Source organism: Engystomops pustulosus, chromosome 6 (assembly GCF_040894005.1).
Source record: "Engystomops pustulosus chromosome 6, aEngPut4.maternal, whole genome shotgun sequence".
NCBI lineage: Eukaryota > Metazoa > Chordata > Amphibia > Anura > Leptodactylidae > Engystomops > Engystomops pustulosus.
In genome coordinates this window covers 132,466,277-132,487,920 of record NC_092416.1, presented here as the reverse complement: position 1 = coordinate 132,487,920, position 21,644 = coordinate 132,466,277, and the positions used below count along the sequence as shown (strand labels likewise).

General features: G+C 38.5%; 1 protein-coding gene across 1 annotated transcript in view; it reads left to right on the top strand.

Moving 5' to 3' along the window:
* The window catches only part of LOC140064316 (piezo-type mechanosensitive ion channel component 2-like), an 87,788-nt gene that overhangs the window by 6,537 nt on the left and 59,607 nt on the right, over window positions 1-21,644 (top strand). Inside the window, exons 2-9 of the mRNA XM_072111074.1 lie at window positions 10,085-10,186; window positions 10,275-10,341; window positions 10,418-10,557; window positions 10,828-10,923; window positions 11,621-11,722; window positions 13,626-13,668; window positions 14,515-14,677; window positions 18,340-18,547. Of these exons, the coding sequence (XP_071967175.1) occupies window positions 10,494-10,557; window positions 10,828-10,923; window positions 11,621-11,722; window positions 13,626-13,668; window positions 14,515-14,677; window positions 18,340-18,547 (676 nt within the window). The 5' untranslated portion in view covers window positions 10,085-10,186; window positions 10,275-10,341; window positions 10,418-10,493. The remainder of the gene's footprint in view (window positions 1-10,084; window positions 10,187-10,274; window positions 10,342-10,417; window positions 10,558-10,827; window positions 10,924-11,620; window positions 11,723-13,625; window positions 13,669-14,514; window positions 14,678-18,339; window positions 18,548-21,644) is intronic.

Here is a 21,644-nt window from a genome sequence, read left to right as displayed (position 1 = left end):
TCGCGGCTATTAACCCTCTAAACGCCGCCGGCAAAGTCGCCGGCGGCGTTTAAAAGACGGCGGCGCGCGGGCGCCGCCATCTTTTTTTCGATCGCCACGCCCCCGAACGTCATCGGGGGGCGGCGATCGGTTACCATGGTAGCCTCGGGTCTTCTTTTGACACGAGGCTACATGGTTTATGCAGGTTCGTTAAAATGAGCCAGTGGCTCATTGTAATGTATGACCTGCAAAAATGCCATATATTGCAATACTGTAGTATTGCAGTATATGGTAGGAGCGATTTGACCATCTAGGGTTAATTTACCCTAGATGGTCTAAAAAATAGTGAAAAAAAAAAAAAAAAAAAAAGTTTAAAAAATAAAAAAAATTAATAAAATATTAAAAGTTCAAATCACCCCCCTTTCCCTAGAACGGATATAAAACATAACAAACAGTAAAAATCACAGACACATTAGGTATCGCCGCGTCCCAAAATGCCCGATCTATCAAAATATAAAAACGGTTACGGCCGGCGGTGACCTCCGTGGCGGGAAATGGCGCCCAAATGTCCGAAATGCGACTTTTACACCTTTTTACATAACATAAAAAATGAAATAAAAAATGATCAAAATGTCGCACAGACCTCAAAATGGTAGCAATGAAAACGTCGCCTCATTTCGCAAAAAATGACCCCTCACACATCTCCTACGCCAAAGTATGAAAAAGTTATTAGCGTCAGAAGATGGCAAAAATTTTTTTTTCTTTTTTGTACACATTCGTTTAATTTTTGAAAATGTATTAAAACACAATAAAACCTATATAAATTTTGTATCACCGCGATCGCACCAAACCAGAGAATAAAGTAGGCATGTTATTTGGAGCGAAGAGTGAAAGTCGTAAAAACTGAGCCCACAAGAACGTGACGCACGTGCGGTTTTTTTTCAATTTTTCCACATATGGAATTTTTTTTCAGCTTCGCAGTACACGACATGTTAAAATAAATAACATCATGGGAAAGTAAAATTTGTTACGCACAAAATAAGCCTTCACACAGGTCTGTACACGTAAAAATGAAAAAGTTATGGATTTTTGAAGTTGGAGAGCGAGAAATCAGCCGAAAAACCCTGCGTCCTTAAGGGGTTAATCTGTCTTCACCGATTGTTTTAACAATGTAGGGTACAGCAAGGGTCCTCAAACCCTGTACCCCAGTGAAGCAAGAACTGCATTAGTCAGTAAGGCCAGTGACACACGTGACATCTAGATGGTGTTTTAGAACGCATTGAAATATGTGTGTGTTTTTTGGTTGTGTTGATTAATTGAATACATATGTGCCTCTTTGAATTTGTAAAAAACGCAGTGGTTTGTTTTCTTTTAGTTCTTGGTTAAATTTCTTGTTATTCCTGCTGATTATGCATGTAAATGCATTTGTTATCACAAACCCAACCAATCGCAATAAAAAATACACCTCACAAATGCAGACCTTAGAAAGTGCAATGGAAAAATCTCAACATTAAGGCACTAAATCTAGAATTTGAAATCAAAGTACGCAAAGGCGCTGTGTCTAACATTTGAATCAGAAACGCAATGGAAAAGCTCCAGCTGAACGTCACGTATGTCAATGGCTTAAGGTGCATGCTGTTAAACACAGCTCCATGTTAAATATAGACAACAAAAACACAATGCAATACAATCACAGTGTTTAAATAAACCATTACAGTTTGGAGATTAATAAAAGGAAAGAAAATCACAGTCTTGTTTTGATATTTTTTAATATGTACGGGGGACAAAATGTCTAGGAAGGTTTTGGAAGTCTCAAAAATTCTATCCAAGTCTTCCAACAATTTACCAATGTTTCTGTAATCTGATTGTAGAGGAAGCCACCATAAGATGTTAATAAGCTGAATGCAAATAGTTATCTTGCTTGTTGGCTCATATACTTCAGTCTATGAGATGGAATAATCAGTAATGTGGCATTTGCATTACTTACAGTAAGCCAGCTTTTTTCCACCAGTCCCTAAGGGCAGTTAATAGAAAATATTCAATATACAATATTAAGAACAAAGACATCTTGCCTCCTCCCTCTAAATGTTGTTATGTTGCCATATTTTAAATGTTATAGATTAGAACATTTTACATAAACAGTACTAAAAGTGGTATGGCATGTTCACAAAGAAATGCCTTCATAGGTAGGAGGAATTTGTGTCATATGCAATTAAGGCAGTGCTTCTAAACCTTTTCACTTCAAGAAACATTTTGTGAAAAAAGTTCCAACTGTGTACCCCAAAAGAATCTATCAGGTGTATATGTGAAAAATGTATGATTGTATTTGTAACCTACATTAGCCTTAATTGTATTTGAGTAACAGCAAAACATACAGCATTATTTAACATATTGAAACATTACACAGATTGATACAACCAAACTGGCTGTGTAAGTGTGGGGGGCAGGATCAGATGTGTAACTACAGCCAAAGCAGCTGCCATGAGGCCCATAGTATCAGGAGGCCCCATCATTCGACCTGACACGCTAAAGAATGGAGGATGTGCACCATTTTATAAATATTATTCTGCACTTCGTACAGCATAATATGTATATAACATATATGTGATGTATATACAGTACAGACCAAAAGTTTGGACACCCTTTTCATTCAAAGAGTTTTCTGTATTTTCATAACTATAAAAATTGTGGATTCACACTGAAGACATTAAAACTATGAATTACCACAAGTGGAATTATATACTTAACAAAAAAGTGTGAAACAACTGAAAATGTGTCTTATATTGTAAGTTCTTCAAAGTAAGTAGTAGTTTCTTTGATTACTGCTTTGCACGCTTTTGGCTTCAAGAGGTAGTCACCTGAAAAGGTTTTCACATCCCAGGTCAGGTTTAATAAGTGGGATTTTGGGGGTGGAAACCATCAGTTGTGTTGTGCATAAATCAGGTGGATACACAGCTGATAGTCCTACTCAATAGACTGTTAGAATTTGTATTATGGCTAGAAAAAAGCAGCTAAGTAAAGAAAAACGAGTGGCCTCAATGCTTTAAGAAATGAAGGTCAGTCAGTCCGAAAAATTGGGAAAACTATGAAAGTATCCCCAAGTGTAGTTGCAGAAACCATCAAGCGCTACAAAGAAAATGGCTCACATGAGGACCGCCCTAGGAAAGGAAGACCAAGAGTCATCTCTGCTGAAGAGGATAAGTTCATCCGAGTCACCAGCCTCAGAAATCGCAGGTTATCAGCAGCTCAGATTAGAGACCAGGTCAATGCCAGGCAAAGTTGGCAAGCCTTCATGGTAACATAGCTGCTAGGAAACCTCTGCTACGAACAGGAAACAAGACTTGTTTGGGCTAAAGAACACAAGGAACGGACATTAGACCAGTGGAAATCTGTAATTTGGTCTGATGAGTCCCAATTTGAGATCTTTGGTTCAAGCACCGTGTATTTGTGCGTCGCAGAAAAGGTGAACGAATGGACTCTACATGCCTGGTTCCGGCCGTGAAACATATCAATAATATACATATAGACCCCATGAAATGTCTATTGTATATAGTGCCCACCAGACTTTCACTGCCCCCCAAACTGTGTCCTTTTCCCCGTCTTCTTACTGCTGAAGCCGAACTGACAGAAACTTCTGCACGTCGGCTATGCATCCAGGGTCCAAGTGTGATGTTCCCTGGGGAAGTGCCCTGGTTGCGTCTCATTTGCATTGACAATAGCATCTGCCTCATATTGGCACTGGCATGGTCCTCATATGCAGACAGAGCCCACTGCCATTTCAGCACAGGTGTTGGGGCCCACCTGTGCAGTCCACTGGTGGGCCAGTCCAACCCTGGGTGCAAAGTAAAAAAAAGTCCCTAGTCACTTGACAAAAGTCATTAGCTATAAGCTCATTTCTATGGTTGGTCAGGGGCAGGCGTTGATTTGCACCAAAATTTGCAATTTTTAGCAACTTTTTAAACTTTCACATCAGGATTCAGGTGATACATGTGCCCCAATTAATCCAGGTTTGTGGATATCAAGATTGGGCTAATTTGTCAGATGGCATTGCAACCAAACAAGTATTGATTGTGAATATGTTGGCTTTACATGTTGTCTTGTGAAATCCGAAACATTTTTAGTCACAAATTTCCAGCATAGAGTGCATTGTTTTACACTCTGCACCCTCTGCACACTACACAGGCAACTACATAGTTTTCACTGTTTTTAGTAAATGTGGGCCAATTTGTATATAATGGTGCACATTTTCCATTCTTCAGTGTGTCAGTTTGTATGGTGGGCCCGCTGACATCAGGGCCCCATAGCTGCTGCTATGGCTGCTATTGCTGTAGTTACGCCCCTGATAATGGGTACTAGCTGTTAGAACATATGAATGTCTGCAGAGACTAGGTAAACCCCTAAGATAGAAACAGCAACTATTTTCTAGTTTATTATTCTTTTGGGGTATTAATGTCTATAAGTATTATTCCAATGATCATTGCAGGTCCTGGTCAGCATGTAGCACAGTAATGTTATGACAGTTATAGTGAATAATCTATGATGATATCACTCATAGATGTCTCATTTTTGCCCTGCAAAAAGTGACCCTTTTTCATAACCTCTCAAAATTCTTTTTTTTGTACTCCACAGGATGAACATGATAAAATACAAGCATCTTTTATGCTTCTTCTTCTACAGACTGAATAGTGACATTTCTGACAGCAGCTGCTCCTTATACATGAGCTTTAGAGATAACACTTGTCTACTGTCTCGTGATCGACAATGTTATTCATTTACATTTCATATCCTTCTTACAAAGAAGAAATATCATTTCAGCGCATGTGGCCTTAATGTATAGGTCAGGCTTCATATCTCTCTCCTGACATCTTGAGATGTATCTCACATTCCCATAATGCGGTGTCATCATATCCAGCCTGTTGTTGGCTCACATTAAACATTACATACACTTATATATTGTGCAATAAAATGGTCTCATTACTCCACCTGTCATCACCGATGATGAGAAAGACTTGAGTTTCCTTTCCATTTTAAAATCTGCTGTATCTGGTAGCTTGTCAATTATATCTAGACATCTCATTGCTGATCATCGGCAGTTTCTACTCTGCTGATTACATTTGTCCTGGGTCTGTTATTACAGCTATACAGACATCTGGAGCCAGCAAAGAATGTTTACTTAAAGCATTTTCCAATGCATTATATCAAAATCTTAAATCCTATACCAGCTAGTATGTTCCACTGGATAACTCAAAGTGACCCAGGTCCATAAATCAAAAGGATTACCAGAAAGTTCTACTATTTCCAGAGAGAGCCATCATCTCTTCACAGCACATCTTTGCTGGTGTGTGCCACCTCTGGCAGGATCCACTCTTCTTTTAGCTTCTTAAGCCCTGGTTTTTAGGAAAAAAAGGTCTGTTAAATTCTCCAAATGAGCCTGAAGGTCTCCAGGCTCCATTAACGCCTATGGATCCCAGAGCCCCTTGGGTTTATTTGCAGAGTTTTAAAAACCTCTTTTTCTTAACTCTTTCTCGATCCGTGACGTAATAGCACGTCACTGGTCGGCGGCGGATGCATGTAGAGGGCTCACGGGCTGCGTAAGTCTTTGCTGCGTACCGGTAACACCCGGCTGTTAACACGCACATCGCTGCCGGCAGAGCTGCCGGTGGCTTCAAAAAGATGGTGGCGCGTGGGCGCCGCCATCTTGTTGGAGATGGTCGTTCCCCGTGACGTCATTGGGGACCGACGATTGGTTGCCATGACAGCCTCGGGTCTTTGAAAGACCCGAGGCTTTCTGGATTTAACCCATTCATAACTATATGTTAATTGCACATTGTAATGAATGAGGATGAAAATCCCCATACACTGCCATACTGTAGTATGACGGTATATGGTAGGATCAATCAGACAATGTAGGGTTAAAGTACCCTAGGGAGTCTGAAAAATAGTAAAAGTAAAGATAAAAAAAAACAAAAAATTTAAATCACCCCCCTTTCCCTAGAACTGATATAAATATAAATAAACAGTAAAAATCATCAGGTATCACCATGACCGAAAATGCCCGATGTATCAAAATATAATAACGTTTTTTCACTGCGTTTACGGGAAAATAGGACCCGAATTTGAAAATGGCACTTTTTTGCCATTCTGAAAAAAATTTAAAATTATATTATCATAATATTATTATATAAAAAGTTATCAGAAGGTCGTACAGCTCTAAAAATGCTAGCATTGAAAACTTCACCAGAAGTCGCAAAAAATGACACCACCCACAGCTCCTACACCAAAATATGAAAAAGTTATTATTCCAAATGCAGTGATATTGGTGAAAAAACGCAATACGCAAAATGAATAAATACCATCACTATGAAGTGCAGTTTGTTATGCAGAAAACAAGCCGCCATACAGCTCTTTATGTGTAAGAAAAAAAAAAGTTATAGATTTTTGATTGTGAGGAGTGAAAAATAGAAATGAAAAAACAAAAATGGGCCAGGACCTTAAAGGGTTAAAAACCAGGCATAAGAAACTAAAAGAAGAGCGGATCCTGCCGTAGGGGGCACACACCAGTATGTCAGTGTGCTTGGTCTACAAACCTTCATCCTAGAGGTAGATCCTTTAAATACATTTTTCATAACTGGATTTATTGAAGCAGGAACAGCTGTAACATTACAAATAGTAATGACAAGAGCATCCCGGTGCAAAGCAATATGGTGTCGCAGCACAGAAAAAAAACCCAAAAAATTCAGCAAATGTCGAAAAATTATATCTTGCTCGAACGTGTTATATTATGTAAAAATTAGAATTCACTAGCTGTGAAAAATAAATATAACAATCCCCCCCCCCCCCAAAAAAAAAAACACCATTGTCTGTCTGGTTATTTTGAAAGTATTCCAAGATTATGATACATGTACGGTACAGAGCGTGAACGGGTTACTGAGCAAAAATAAAGAACTATTTTTGATCTTACCAAGTGGCTGAAATGAAATAAAGAGTGAAAAATTTAAAGGGGTCTGAATACTTTCTGTACCCACTGTAAAAGTGTTAATCCTGTTGGTGATGAAAAGAAAGACCTTGAAGAGTTATTAGGTGTTACTCTTACAGCTGAAGTCAAAATGCAGTATATGGTAATTTTATTAAATATAGATGGTGACATGGAGTTTATTTTTAAATCATTAAAAATATGAATAACAATGACACTTGGTTTAATGTTATAGGCCATGTTCTCACAGTACATTCTCTTAACATCTGATTTTTATCACTGTGAATGGAGTTTAGGAAGTGAAAATGGATGAGCAGTGGATGTCGCTAACATTTATAAGTTTATGTGCCATGCAGTACAATTAAGGCTGTTTCTCTTATCATCTTCGATGAATGTTTTATTATTTAAATGTTATTTAAAAGCATCTTGAGGTCAGTGCAAACCCTTGCAGATTCCAGAGTGCCTCCTCTCTATTGTGCTAGGAAAGTGCGCCGACAAGTAAACAGTTACCTTCCATTTTCTATGCAGACGATGCACAGACAGCAGCATGCTAAACTGCCATCGCCACTTTTGCCCATTTTAATGGTTTGTCCATAACCCAGGTAAATAATTCCTTCTGTTATTAATGTGTGTCTTCCTCAAAAGTTAATATGCGTCTTATTACAGCCTTTGATCTGCAGTATATGTTCTCAGAAATGTCACTCTCATGCTGCAAGTTGGGTGGGAAGTGTATTGATTATATAGATTGTGAGCCTTCAAATGCAGGGTCCTCCTTCCACTTTTTCAGTTCAAAGTATTTTTGTATCTTTTGCTGTTCCATTTATCATGATGTTATGTATGTGATCCCCCTACCATGGGATTGATAGTGAAAAAAAAATTATAAGACTAATACAATTTTAAAGATTCAGCTATTTTTATTTAGCAGAAATCTGCACTTTGTAAAATTTGGTGCAAAGGAACAGCAAGTGACATTTATGATTTATGCCCTAAACAGCCAGAGGATCTCTGAGATCTAAACTCTGGTTGGTTGGACAATAGTTCCACATTTATATTGCACCTACTACGTTAAATGGATTGGCGACCTTGGCTTAAAAATAAAAGAAATATGGGCATTTGTTCTTAAAATAGGTAACTCCTACCATGGCCAGTATCGGGTGAATTTATGCACCCGGTCTCTTCTTCATTTCCCCGCTGCATCCCCGTCTGGAGTGGGTAGGAGTAGGTGGGATCGGACGGGGGCGATCTTCTTAGTGACGTATCTCTGCTCATGCGCTTTGCTTCTGCTCATTGAGCTGAGACACAGCTGTGAACGCTCACAGCACAGACTACGTCGCGGGAGAAACGCCACATGTTCTTCCTGTCTGTGGGCCGGCCAGGACGGACAGCAAGGAAAGGAAGAAAGAAGATGGAGTAGAGGCTAATGGATCACCAATCACAGAACAGAACAACACTGGAGAATTCCTAATAAAGGTAAGTTAGAAAAGTGAATGTCCAGCACTTCAGTTGTTGGAAAAATATAAAAACTTTACTTTATTAAGACATGATAAAAACTAGAGATGTACATCCATCTACGCGTTTCGAGCCATATTTCTGGCTCTTAGTATTGTATTTACATGGTGTTGAGCTGACTATTTTTTCAAAAAACTTTTGATACAACAAAGTTATAATCCTGTCCCCCACCAATATCAACCCCTTTGTTATCTGTATTCAGTTCTACCAAGTTATTCTTTATCCATTCCAGAAGATATAAACACAGGGAGACAGTCTTTATGCAAGTTTTCCAAGGGAAGCATCCAGGCATGTGTGTAGACAGAGAGGACAAAGAAATGAAAATAGCGCCCCAAATAAAAAGTGATCATAAAATGACACTTTATACAGCTCTATTTATTGAAGTATGGAAGTAGTATGGGTGGCAGATTTTATACAAATGTTATTTACTCAAATTTCACCAAATTGATACAATTTGCTACCCAGAAAACTGTCTCTTATACAGCTCTGTACATTGAAAATAAAAAAATTGTGGATTTTTAAATGTGCGGAGCAAAAAAGTCTCCAGCATATATCCATATTGACAGAATCCAGGATGCAAAGGTCTGCAGAGTAACCTGTTTAATGATATCAAGTGGTGAGGAAATACATAGACGGGAGGAGGACATAGTGTTGGTTAGTGAAAAGAGTGAAATTTACTAGCAATTAGGGAATGTAATAGGTCAGCCATGGGTTTTAAGGGAACGTTTAAAGCTTAGGCTGTTGGGTATTAGTCTGATAGTCCAGGGTAGGGCATTCCAGGAAATTGGTGCAGCTCAGGATAAATCCTGGAGATGTGAGTGTAATAAGAGATTGAAGAGCACAGGCTGGGCAATAGACTGAGACGAGGGAAGAGAGTTTGATAAGTGCAGCGCTGTGCAGAGCTTTGTGGATGAGGTGGATTAGTATGTACTGTCTGGCAGCCAGTACAGTGAGTGACACAGACTGGAAGCATCTGGATTGAAACATGAGCCCAGTTGCTGTGTTAATAATAAGATAATAGTGGTGAGAGTTTGGTAAGTGAAAGACCGATTAGTAGGAAGTCACATTAAATCCAAGATCAAAGCACTAACTCCAAAATCAAAGCACTAACTAGGGTTTTGGAGGTCTCTGTGGTTAGAAAAGGGTGGATTTTGGAAATGTTTTTCAAGTGCATATGTGGCAAGATCTTATTTGCATATGACAGAAGTCAATATTTTCTAGCTTTAAATAGGTGAGGTTTAACATAAAAGAGGTAATGCTAGAAAGTATATTTCATTCCCTACATGAGGGGGCTGCTAGTTTAGTGGTGTAAAAGGTGGTGACAACGTCCCTTTACGCTGACATATTTATTATAATTGTGTGATCTCTAGACCTGCCTAAAAAAATACATTACACATCCTTGCATCATTTATACTCTTTCTTGCCCTTCAATTGTCTTTGTTTACATTTCAAAGCATTTTGTTATGAGAAAAGCAATGATATTATAATGTAATTCCATATCAATAATTGTTAACTATGAATTACATTCCATTATCAATAATCGTTAACTACTGCTTCTGCTATTCATCAAGCAGGCTCTTGTTAAATAATTAAAAAACTATCATTTTTTTCCTCTTTATGTAGTTGGATTTGAGTTTCCCTGAACTAAGCGGTGTCTGAAGACTTAATCTATATGTAATAGCCCACTGCAAACAGCTTGTTTGCTTACAGCAGAGACTGGAGAAGGTGAGGAGTGAGATTTAATAGCAGTGTGAATTGTAAGCAGTGAGATATGAGGGCATCTGGATCAATACTTCCTTCCCTCTGCTCACAGGCACCTCCCCGGACCACACAGAAGACCTCTCACTCTGAGCTGCTCTTTGACCAGTGTGGACTCACAGGTGGGTCTATTCTCTTTAGTCAGTCCTTCAACTTATCAGTCAGTTGGAAATGTAAATGCCAATCTACTACTTCTAGGCATTTAAGATGTATACTCTATGGTGACAAGACTCCTTGGCGCTTCCTAACCTGTCTGTGCTGATTGGCATAGAGAATGGCAAATGAACTACTATGCGGGCTCGTCTTCCGTTTCCTCCTTCCTGGCTGCTTAATAGCAGGTATGTATCGAAATTTACTACGCCACTACAGTCTTAGTCATTTCTCAAATCTTTCTCAAATGTCTTGTATATCATGATATAAAGATTTATATACTGTATATAATTACTTCTTTGGAAATGGCACAGTGTCTTCTGTAAGATTTTCCTGCGTGTAATTTTATAACTTGTATGATATATGAATATCATGAAGTTTTTTTCTATGTCAGTCATATACTTATAGATGTGTAATGACAAAAAGGTCTAATATCTTTATTTTTTTTTATCCTGAAGCCATTTGCATTCGTTTCAATGGATTCTCCATCATCTATTTTGTGTACCTGATGCTCATCCCTCTTCTATCAAAGCCAACATATGATACAATGAAAGGTAGACTTATTTGCATGTTTGAGAGATGATGAACACATTTCTAATGTTCTTAATTACTTTAATATAACTTATCGTAGTCAATTATAATGTTTGAAAAAGTGAGACTTCAGGCTTCAAACCTCTATTACATGGTAATGATTTTATAATGCCCTCTCTTTTTTGTAATTGTATTACTGTATCTTTATTACCTTGTATAAAAAAGGTCATTTGATAACATGGTTTCCTAAATGGTAAATTTGAATTCTTCTCGGCAGCCTTATATTAACCATTACCATGCATCAGAGCTGAAAAATACTTCTAAAAAATTTATTATTTTAAACAACACATTTTGTGAAATGTAAAATAACACTACAAATGCTAACTAGACTTACAATGTCACAAATGTGAAGAATTTCTGCCTTCATTTTGTATCCAAAAGACATAAGGGAATAAAGTATATTTAAAAGTTTACCCAATGCTGATAACATACCTAGCGAATGAATTAAACAAAGTTAAATATTTGGAGGGTTTAAGAGATACACAAAAAGTAAAGTGAATATGCATCACAGTGAGCACAAGAAGGCATAGAAACGTAATAGTATAATTACAGAATGCAATGGAACATGGGTTCAAGAAATGTTTACAGTTCTCAAGTTTATTCCATGTGGAGTTTTTTAATAGTTTTTTAAAATGTTGTTTGTTCTTTTCTTTCTTTTAGGACACACTGGAAAATTTTTAAAGTCTATATACTATACCAGCTTTTTTCTGCTTATTATACAGTCATCTTTCCAGATTGCATTTGCTTATGTCCCTCCTAAAGGTAAAATGACTGTGTGCTAGTATTAAATATTGGTATGCGTTATAAAGAAGCATAACATTAGGCTAGGTTTCCATAGCTCTACCTGTGCATTGCAATAGTGATATTTCCTTAATGTGAATTCAATTTCTATCTATGCCTGTAACAAGGTATCCATCATATAAGGCTACAGACGGTCCCCTACTTAAGAACACCCAATTTGCAGATGACCCCTAGTTACAAACGGAGCCCTGGATATTGGTAATTACTGTACTTTAGCCTTAGGCTACAATAATCGGCTGTAATAGTTATCAAAGGTGTCTGTAATTAAGCTTTATTGTTAATCCTGGTTCTGATGACAACCCAACATTTTTAAAATCCAATTTTCACAGAGACCAAAACAAATTTGGCTGGAGTTAAAATGATAAAATATACAGTTCCGACTTACATACAAATTCAACTTAAGAACAAACCTACAGAACATATCTTGTACCTAAACCTGGGAACTGCCTGTATTTTTTAAGCTCCATGGGTTGTAAATGTATATCACTATATCACTATAGAAGAGAGGACCCAGACCTCACATCCACATATTAAACAACTATCTGCTGCTACTAGGCAAAATGAACACAAGGTTCTTGTACACTTTTTGATCAAATTGTATAAGTTGACTAACTACCTTATATATTCCCAACTATAAGACGCACCTCAGATTAAGTCATCCAAAAAAGGAAAAATTACCAAAATTAAAAATATCCTGATGGTCACACACAAACTACAAAGTTTTCAAATACAGGCGTTTCCCTACTTACAGACACCCGACTTACAGACGACCCCTAGTTACAGACGGACCCCTCTGCCCACTGTGACCTCTAGTGAAGCTCTCTGGCTGCTTTACTTTAGTCCCAGCCTGCAATAATCAGCTGTAAGGTGTCTGTGATGACGTTTTATTGATAATCCTTGATCCCATTACACCATTACAGCAATAAACTCCAATTATCACAGGGGCAAAAATAAAAATTCTGTTTGGACAAAGCTATAATATACAGTTCCGAATTAAATACAAACTCAACTTAAGAACAAACCTATGGAACTTATCCTGTCCGTAACCTGGGGACTTCGTGTATGGAAAGCTCTACATTAAGTAATCGGCTTTGATAGCTTATAGAAAAATAATGCATATGTCTTTTTTCAGATTTTGGATCTAATGTGTATCAAAATATACCCCAACGTTTTTGCAAACATTTTAATTTTGGATGATTACTGAACCATATGTCACCACAATTGAAATTATCTAGTTTAAAGCAATGTAATTTTTTAAAGTTGCACCACCCCAGGGGGTGGGGTTAGGGGGCCTCATTTGGTATCATTGGATAGATTTTTAAAAAATATAAGACACATATATAGTTAGTTTTTCGATCTGAGGTGTATTTTGTGAGATATTTCACTGTCCCACCTTTTTGTTACAAGCTGTATACCCTAAAACAGTAATGCACAAGCTGAACTGCTGGCCACTTCTCAACACGGAGAAATGTATTACGCTTGTGATTGTGGTGATTTTATATGGATAGAAAAGTCCCTTGAAATTAGGTTGACATGTTTAGTTGTTTTAATGTACTTTGGATGGCAAAACCGAGGGGATATCATAAAGGGATAGACCAAATGAAACCAGATAAGACTCTTGATATTTTTGGATTCAGATATGACATCATAAATCCTGAATGTGTGAACCCAGCCTTAGGTGTCAACCCTACATTATATTACAATGAACCACAAAATAAAGGAAACAGAGAAATAAAAGTTGATTCTGTACAATTGTAAATACAATAGGTTATCTATGCGGGCAATGCAAAAACTGCTTAATATTGCTGCTTAATGTGTGCAGTCGTTTTGTAGTCATGTTATTTTTTCTTTACTATCTTCTCAGATTATCTTTGGGAAGAAATCCTGAAACATTTTGGAATTATGAGGTAAGAAGGATAATTTTGTAAGTAATTGACTGTTGTACATCCAGTGGAAAGGCACATTCGGCAGCCGTAAACATATAATGGCACCTGCTGTACATTTACTATGTACAAATACAGTGGGGCACATTTACTTACCCGGTCCTGGCACGATCCCCGATCCGGACGGTCTGACGAAGATGAAGTCTGGCGCGATTCACCAAGGTCGTGCTCCCGATATCCTGCATCTGTCGCTTCCCTGCTGAGGTCCACCGGAGTTCACCTTCTTCTTCCTGGTGTATGTGAGTGCATGGCTTGCGACACAATTTGCGATGTTAAATCCCACGCGTTGTCCGAATCCGTCGGATTGTCCGAAGGCCCGTCCCCCTTCTAATAGATGTGTCATAAATTTTGAGCCTGTTATTCATGAATCTGGCACTGCTTCGACAGAGTGCACCAACTTGTTTTTGGGGCGTGTGACTTCTGTCGGTCTTTGCATGATAAATGTGGCGCACAGTCCAACTGTGCACCGGAACGCCCCTTTCAGTGACATTATTTGTGTCACGTGAAGAATAGTGCAGCTGCGACACAAGAGGGTCTCATGCGACACAATTATGGCGCCGACACTTCTTAAATACCTGTGAAAGAAGATTGCACACAAAAGAACAGGCAAAGTCAGACAGAAAACTGCCGCAAGGACCTAGTAAATGTGCCCCAATGTATTTAGGATATGCATTCAATATCAGATTGGTAGTGTGGACTCTTAGCACCTCCACCCATCATCATAGATTTACTGAGGACTTTATAAAAAATTTTAGGATTTTACACTCCAGCATATAAAATAACTTCTATCTCCCTTATTTCCCTTTCTAGACTCAGCAGTGTAGATGCTTGGAACATAGTCCGTTTGCTGGCCTCAGATATTGGCATGTTATTTTCTGGATACTTTATTCGAAGAGCCTGTAAAAAACTAGTAAGATCAGGAGCACCAAAAATCAGTGTCCGTGTGAGCAGTGAGGAGGAAGAAGAAGATGAGGTAAGTTGTGATGGGACTAGTCCCCTGTCCTAAATCAGGTTTATTTGTGTGCAGTTATGTGGTTAATGGAACATGGGTTCCATTTTTTGAAGAGTCTGGTTGCCTTTTTGCAGTTGATGGTTGTCGGCTACTGCTGTGTATTTGGATGCTGAGGTAGGCCAAGAACTGAATTTTTCCCCTTTAGTAACGCAAAAGGCTGCTATACCTCTGCTTGATGGATACACATTCAGTGCACCTAGCATGACAGATCCTAAATCATATTGCAATATTCTGCTCATCAATAAGCAATAGAAACATATAACAAGTGTGAATGTGTACTGTACATAAAACAATACAGTATTAGGAAATTCATTAATACCGTAAATATAATGGTCTCCATTTTTGTGGATCTCTAGCTGAATCCATTTTTCTTTGACTTGAGCAGAAAGAAATCTTTACATTTTTGTTTTTGATTATCACTCCAAAAATAGAAGAAAAGATTTTATAATGGGAGCAAAGCAGTTGTGCTGCTAGATACATGACACAGCATGAATGCAACTGCCATTGCTAGTAATTCAGTGAATACTTGTCCTGTTTCTCCATAAGATGTCAGTATAAGGTTAGATTGGGCATTATTACCTTACACTCTTCTATTTCATTATTGAGGAGAACAATGATGAAAACCCCAAAGCCTGCCGTTTAGTTTCCCTCACAATTGGTTTCCACGTACAGAAGATTACCGTCTTTTTAGTGTTTTTGTCTGCTATAACTAATGCAAGCGTGACAGAAAGTTCCCTTGATTCAGAAAAGGCTAATACAGTGGTGCCCACATTTACTAAGGGCCGTGCACCAATTTTCCGGTGGACTTTGCACATTCTTTTCAGTGCAAACTGCTTGCACAGGTATTTAATAAGTGTCTGACACACATACGTGGTGCAGCTGCACTATACTGTACTGAAATGGGCGTTCCGTTGCCCAGTCAGACCTTGCACCACATTTATTGTGCAAAGTCCGACAGAAGTGTGTGACACAGCCCATGTTAAAAGTGCTCCTAAAGAATAGTGTTGCACTCTGTCAGAGCTGTGCAGAGGGTGCCAGATTAATGAAGAACAAGCTTCAGAAGTCCTGAATCTGGCGCACCCTGCATACTACACAGGCAAACTGCACACTGCAATGTTTTTAGTAAATGTGGGCCATTGTTTTCCAGTCAGATTCATGGGTGGGTCTCTCGTAAAAAGATAAAAAATCCAGGTCCATGTTGCCTCCTGTAGCGAAAAGGGAAAGGATTTGTTAACTGCCTATCCCCTACTGGAGGGAAATAAAGTCGATCTGAGTAATTTATGTAGCAAGAAAAAGATGTACATAGATCTGCATTGTGGTTTTACAGATATCTATGGGTCTTCTGGGTGTATATTTTTGGCGCAGAACATTTGGGTCTCATCAATATGTCTTCATTGCAAATAGTAAAAAGTCTGACCACACATTAGCCTCTGCTTGCCTGGTCTTGCTCTCCGCCTGGTGTCAGAACATGGTGCACCTTTATTACTATTTTTATTAAAGACGTTTTGATGAGATCACATCAAACTGAGCGCCAAAAATATCCACCTGTAACATCCATAGATATCTGTAAACCTACAATGTGTAGTTCATGTGTCATTTTATAATTTTTTTTCGATATTTATCATCAACTAATCATGGTAATATATTAATGTTAAACTATTGTTTTGGGGAACTACAGTATAGAGGTCTAATTGAGATGTCTGTTATAAATTTATATCTTGCTTGATTACCAAAAGTTAAATCATGCACTCAATCTTCTGTAGATACGTGTTTTCTGTGTATAGGACTTCCTTTTTTATATTTGATCATCATTGTGCTATGTTATATTTTTTGATAGAGTGTGCTCGATAGCTAGAGATGAGAAAGAGATATGTTATATGAAGTTATATGTTATATGAAGTCTTTTGGATTTTGGCAAATGGTTTAAAAGTTAGCAAAACAAAAAACATGGTTAGCAATTTAATTAACAGATAGGGTGTTGAGGTTGTTGAGAACCATAAATATTTAAAAAAGCATCTTGATGAATTGTTTGACTCGGGAGAACATACTCAAAAGAAATGCATGACAGGTCTATTCTGCAGTAGATTGAACTTGATGGACCTACATATTTTTCCAACCTTATCTACTGTGAAAGAAAGGAAGAATGTTTAAAGAGAGATGTTACAGATGTCCAATGAAACTGTAATTGAAAGTACTATTTTTTGTCAGGATACAGGCAGTCCCTGGGTTACGTAGGGTCCGTAGGTTTGTTCCCAAGTTGAATTTGTATGTAATTCGAAACTGTATATTTTATAATTGTAGTTCCAGAGAAATTTTTTTTTTTGCCACAGTGACAATTGGAGTTTCAAAATGTTTTGCTGTAATGGGACCATGGATTATCAATAAAGCTTCATTACAGACACTTTACAGCTGATTATTGCAGTCTGGGACTATAGTAAAGCATCCAGAGAGCTTCACCAGAGGTCACAATGGGCAGATGGGTCCGTCTGTAACTATGGGTCATCTGTAAGTCGGGTGTCCTTAACTACGGGACCGTCTGTTTTATGCTTCAGAAATAGTATGAGCAGGAGATTAAAGCTTGAAAATTCATTAGTAAAGTGGGTCAATTGAGTTAGGCTCAATTCATGTATGCATTGGGGGTTTATGTTACACTCTGTTTTAGGAAACTAAAAACATAAATAACCTAAGAATAAAAGTAGAAGAAACTAAGAACATGAGATGAAGAGAATGCCTTACGTTCATCTTCTCTTCCACATTGACTTCAGTGTTCAGTGGCCGCCTTCCATTATGATAGTGGAAAAAAAGAAGCAGACTGCTGCACTAATTTTTCCACCATTTGGTAACAAAAGGTTGAATAGAACCAGCCAAACGCAGGAGAGAACTAATCTTTTGAGCGTGTTCTGTAGCTAAAAGGGGAATGATGACTAAGGTTCAGGTCATCTTGAACAATCATTTTAATCATCAAATTATTCTGATTTAACAGTGTAACTACCATTGTAGCATCATGGTCAAGCCCAAGGAATTAGTGGGCCCAGGAGCCCGGTCCTTGCTGGCAAATGTAGCGCAGTTCTCTTCTTCAAGCTAGAAGACAACATTGTAGGTGACAATAATGGGGGATGTATCAGAACTCTGGAAGGTCTGTGTGCAAGTCTTTGCATGTCCCTAATTGGGACATTTTTGTACTGTCACCAGGGGCGTAACTTGAGGGGGTGCAGAGTGTGCGGTCGCAACCGGGCCCAAGAGGCTTTGGGGGGCCACAAGGTCTCACTTTCCCATATGAGAAGATTAGTACTATAAACCATACATTGTAGTCGGGGCCCTGGCACAAACTTTGCACTAGTTACCCCACTGACCATCACTGTTCTGATAAATCCCCCCCCCCTCAATTAATTCTTGTGAAGGTAACACATTTGAATTATCCTATGGTTGTAAGGTTACATGTGCTAGTGTTTACATTTTTGGTAGCTCAGAGCCATTTAGTGGTAGTTTTCATCTATTTGCCAGGCCTCAGACAAACTTTAATGTTTCTGTGATGTTTAAATGGTGTGGGGGTTCCAGCCACAATTTTTCTATTGGGTCCAATGTTTCTGAGTTACGCCAGTGATCTGATTTATTTACTACAGGAATCTGAAACAGAAAGTGAGACAGAAGAGAGTGAGAATGAGACAGATTTTTCTACAGAAGAAGATACACTGGATAAAGAAGTTAATGATACCCGAGCGAAACTCATTGAGAAGATGACAGCATTTATTTCTGCTATGAAGATATTGTTTGAGGCCCTGTTTACCACAGCTGGAAAAGTGGTGGTGACTCTTCTTCTTGGGCTGTCAGGTAGTTTCAATATAAAATACTAGCACCACACCCAGTAACACAAAGCAATACAGCACCACCCCCAATAACACACACATATATATATATATATATATATATATACATCACCATTCCCAGTAACACATATATACACAGCGCCACCTTCAATAACACATATACACACAGCGTCAACCCCAGTAACATACAAAGTGCTACCCCCATCCAAAGGAATACATACATATATACAGCAGTCGCCCCCAAGAGATAGATACATATATATAGCAACCCCTGCAGAAATACATTAATATATACAGCGCCCCCCAGGAATACTAGAATTATACAGCATGGCCCCCTCCCCTGGAATACATGGCATCAATACACCCCTTCCACTGGAATACATAGATTATTACACTGCCCCTGTAAAATAACAAAATTATACTCACCTGATGCATGCCCACCTCATTTCCCCGATGGGCGCAACATTGTCTTCTCTTGGGATGTCAGTGTCTTGGGCCAGGCAGCACAGGGTGTGATGTCACTGCGCCACCAGCACCAGGAGACACTGATATCCTGTGCGCTATGTGGTCTATGGCAGAACGGGGAGCAAATCCCTCCATCTCTCATATATACATACTGGCAGAACCTGAGACAAATGTTAAATTCTCCCAAGTGATGTTTGTGGTGCATAGGTAAAGGACTCTTGTATAGCTTACTCTGATTAGTACTATTAGTACTAATCTTTATTTATATAGCACCAGCAAATTCTGCAGCGCTTTCCAAATCATAGGGGACGTATACAAATATAATATTACGTTACAGAGTACAAACAGTCATATGGAACAATAGGAGTGATTATAGAAGTTGATTATTCTGGGCTGTAGATAAACTGAGGCATTCCAAAAAATTGGGCTACGGATATGAAAAAGGGTATGAATTCGTAATATTTGATATACATTATACCATGATTTTCTCGTTCTATTTCTAAAACCCTTTCTATTATTTGGTCAAATCATCTGATTGGCTTTTTTGAAATATACACCTACAAGCACAACACTAAGCCAATTTAGCCAAAAATGTATGAAATCTTTATTACATGATAAATTTCATTAAAAAACACAAACTCCACAGAGGGGGAACACAAACAGTTAGTGAGGATATCACACATACTCAAGGGTCATATCGCATGAGTTTGAGGTTAATAGATACAACACATACAGTATGTGCAAGCACAGCCTCTGTATCCACTCAAGTTACTCCCTGGTTTTATTGTGCATCTTAATTTTAAGTATTCTCATTTCTATCTCAGCTAAAACTGTTCCACTAAATGCGAACACAAAATTTCCACTTAGGTTGTGATCTCCCTTTAGCCCCCTGATAATTCATGCAGACATAATTAAACATTTATAGAAAGAATTATGAAATATGGAAAGTTTTTTCCTGACTTTGTACTGTACAGTTTGGCACTATACCCTCTATTGTTAGTTTATATTATTTTATAACTCGTGGATGGCAAGCATACATTGCCCGAGCCATAATCAAAGGCTTTGTACTAAGTTGTAAACATTTCTGCTTTCCACAGGATCATTCATCGATCATAACATTATCTGGTTTCTGCAAAATCCTGTACATTTGTACATTGCTTATATAAAAAACACTCTTTATTAATTGTCAGCTTTAACATATTTCATAAAAATTGGCGAAAACATTTTTCCCATTTACTAAGCACCTCTAGGTTTCCCCAATGATCTAGTTAAACTACAAAATACTAAAAAAGTAAATAATAAAGAGTGAAAGCCAGGCATTATATGACCCCATATAACACAAGACATATAACTCCAGAAGTAAAAGAAATTCTATTTTTCTTAAATGTGACTATGCCAACACATACCTCCTCTATTGTCATCCATTTTATTGGAGAATATAAAGCATATTATATAGAAATGACCACAGTACAACAGGGAATCCATTTTAACACATTATTTTAGTGTCAATTATAAAAAAATATAAATAAATAAAATATAAATAAAAAACATTAACAAAAAAAAATTGACATAGAGGGATCTGCCTTATTTAAAGGAAATCTACCATTTGATTTCATGCATTATGAAGCAAACATACCTTGAGAATGATGTAGCTACACTCATGCAGGATCATATCTTGTTTAATCCCTGAGCTGGTGGTTTTACTGAGAAAACAATTATAACATTCAGGACCTTGGGAAAGCTGGATTGCTTCAGCCTGCCATTGATAAATACATCACACTGAGCTTTCTGAACTTTCCAGAGAGGACTAATCAACCTGAACTGGATCACTACTACACAGCAGCTGGGGGATGGTACAGCGATTTATTACTTCTGCCAATTACTTCAGGCACAACACAGTGATTACATCATTCTTCGGAGCAGTGCATACTTAAGGTGCATGCACACGAACGTATGGGGGACGTATAAAATTTACGGCCGTATATGCATCTGCCATAGATGTGCTCGGTATGGGGAACACAGTGGGACTTATTTACTAAGGGTCCCGCGGGCGCATTTTCGTCAGTTTTCCCGAATTTTTGGGGATTGCGCCGTGGATTGTGTCACACGCGATAGTTTTGTGTCGCAATCCCGCCGGCTGTCACATGACACAAATTGGGGGGGGGGGGAGTTTTGGCTTGTCGTCGGTCTATCCGACGGGTACGGACTGCGCGCGAGATATAACATTCAAATTTGTGTCGCAAGCCAAGCACTTACATGCACCAGCAAGGAGAAGGTGAACTCCGGTGGACCTGATCGGGGAAGCAACACATGCAGAAAATCGGGCGCACAATCTTCTTGAATCACGGCAGAGTTCATCCTCGTCGGACAGTCCGGATTGGGGATCGCACAGGGATCGGGTAGGTAAATGTGCCCCAGTGTGCGCAAAATCTGCCGTGGCTGTAAGCAAAACTATTCTCTATGTGGAGGGGAGAGCGGTCTTGCTTCTCCTCCTCTCCAGAGCTCACAACATGTGACTGCCCAGCTGTAGCTGTGTGGCACACATTTGTGTGCATGCACCCTTAATGTGAGAGGAGAAGCGCTGAGCAGCCACAGAGCCTCATTATCATAATGTTATAATAGTTTTTTTTAACAAA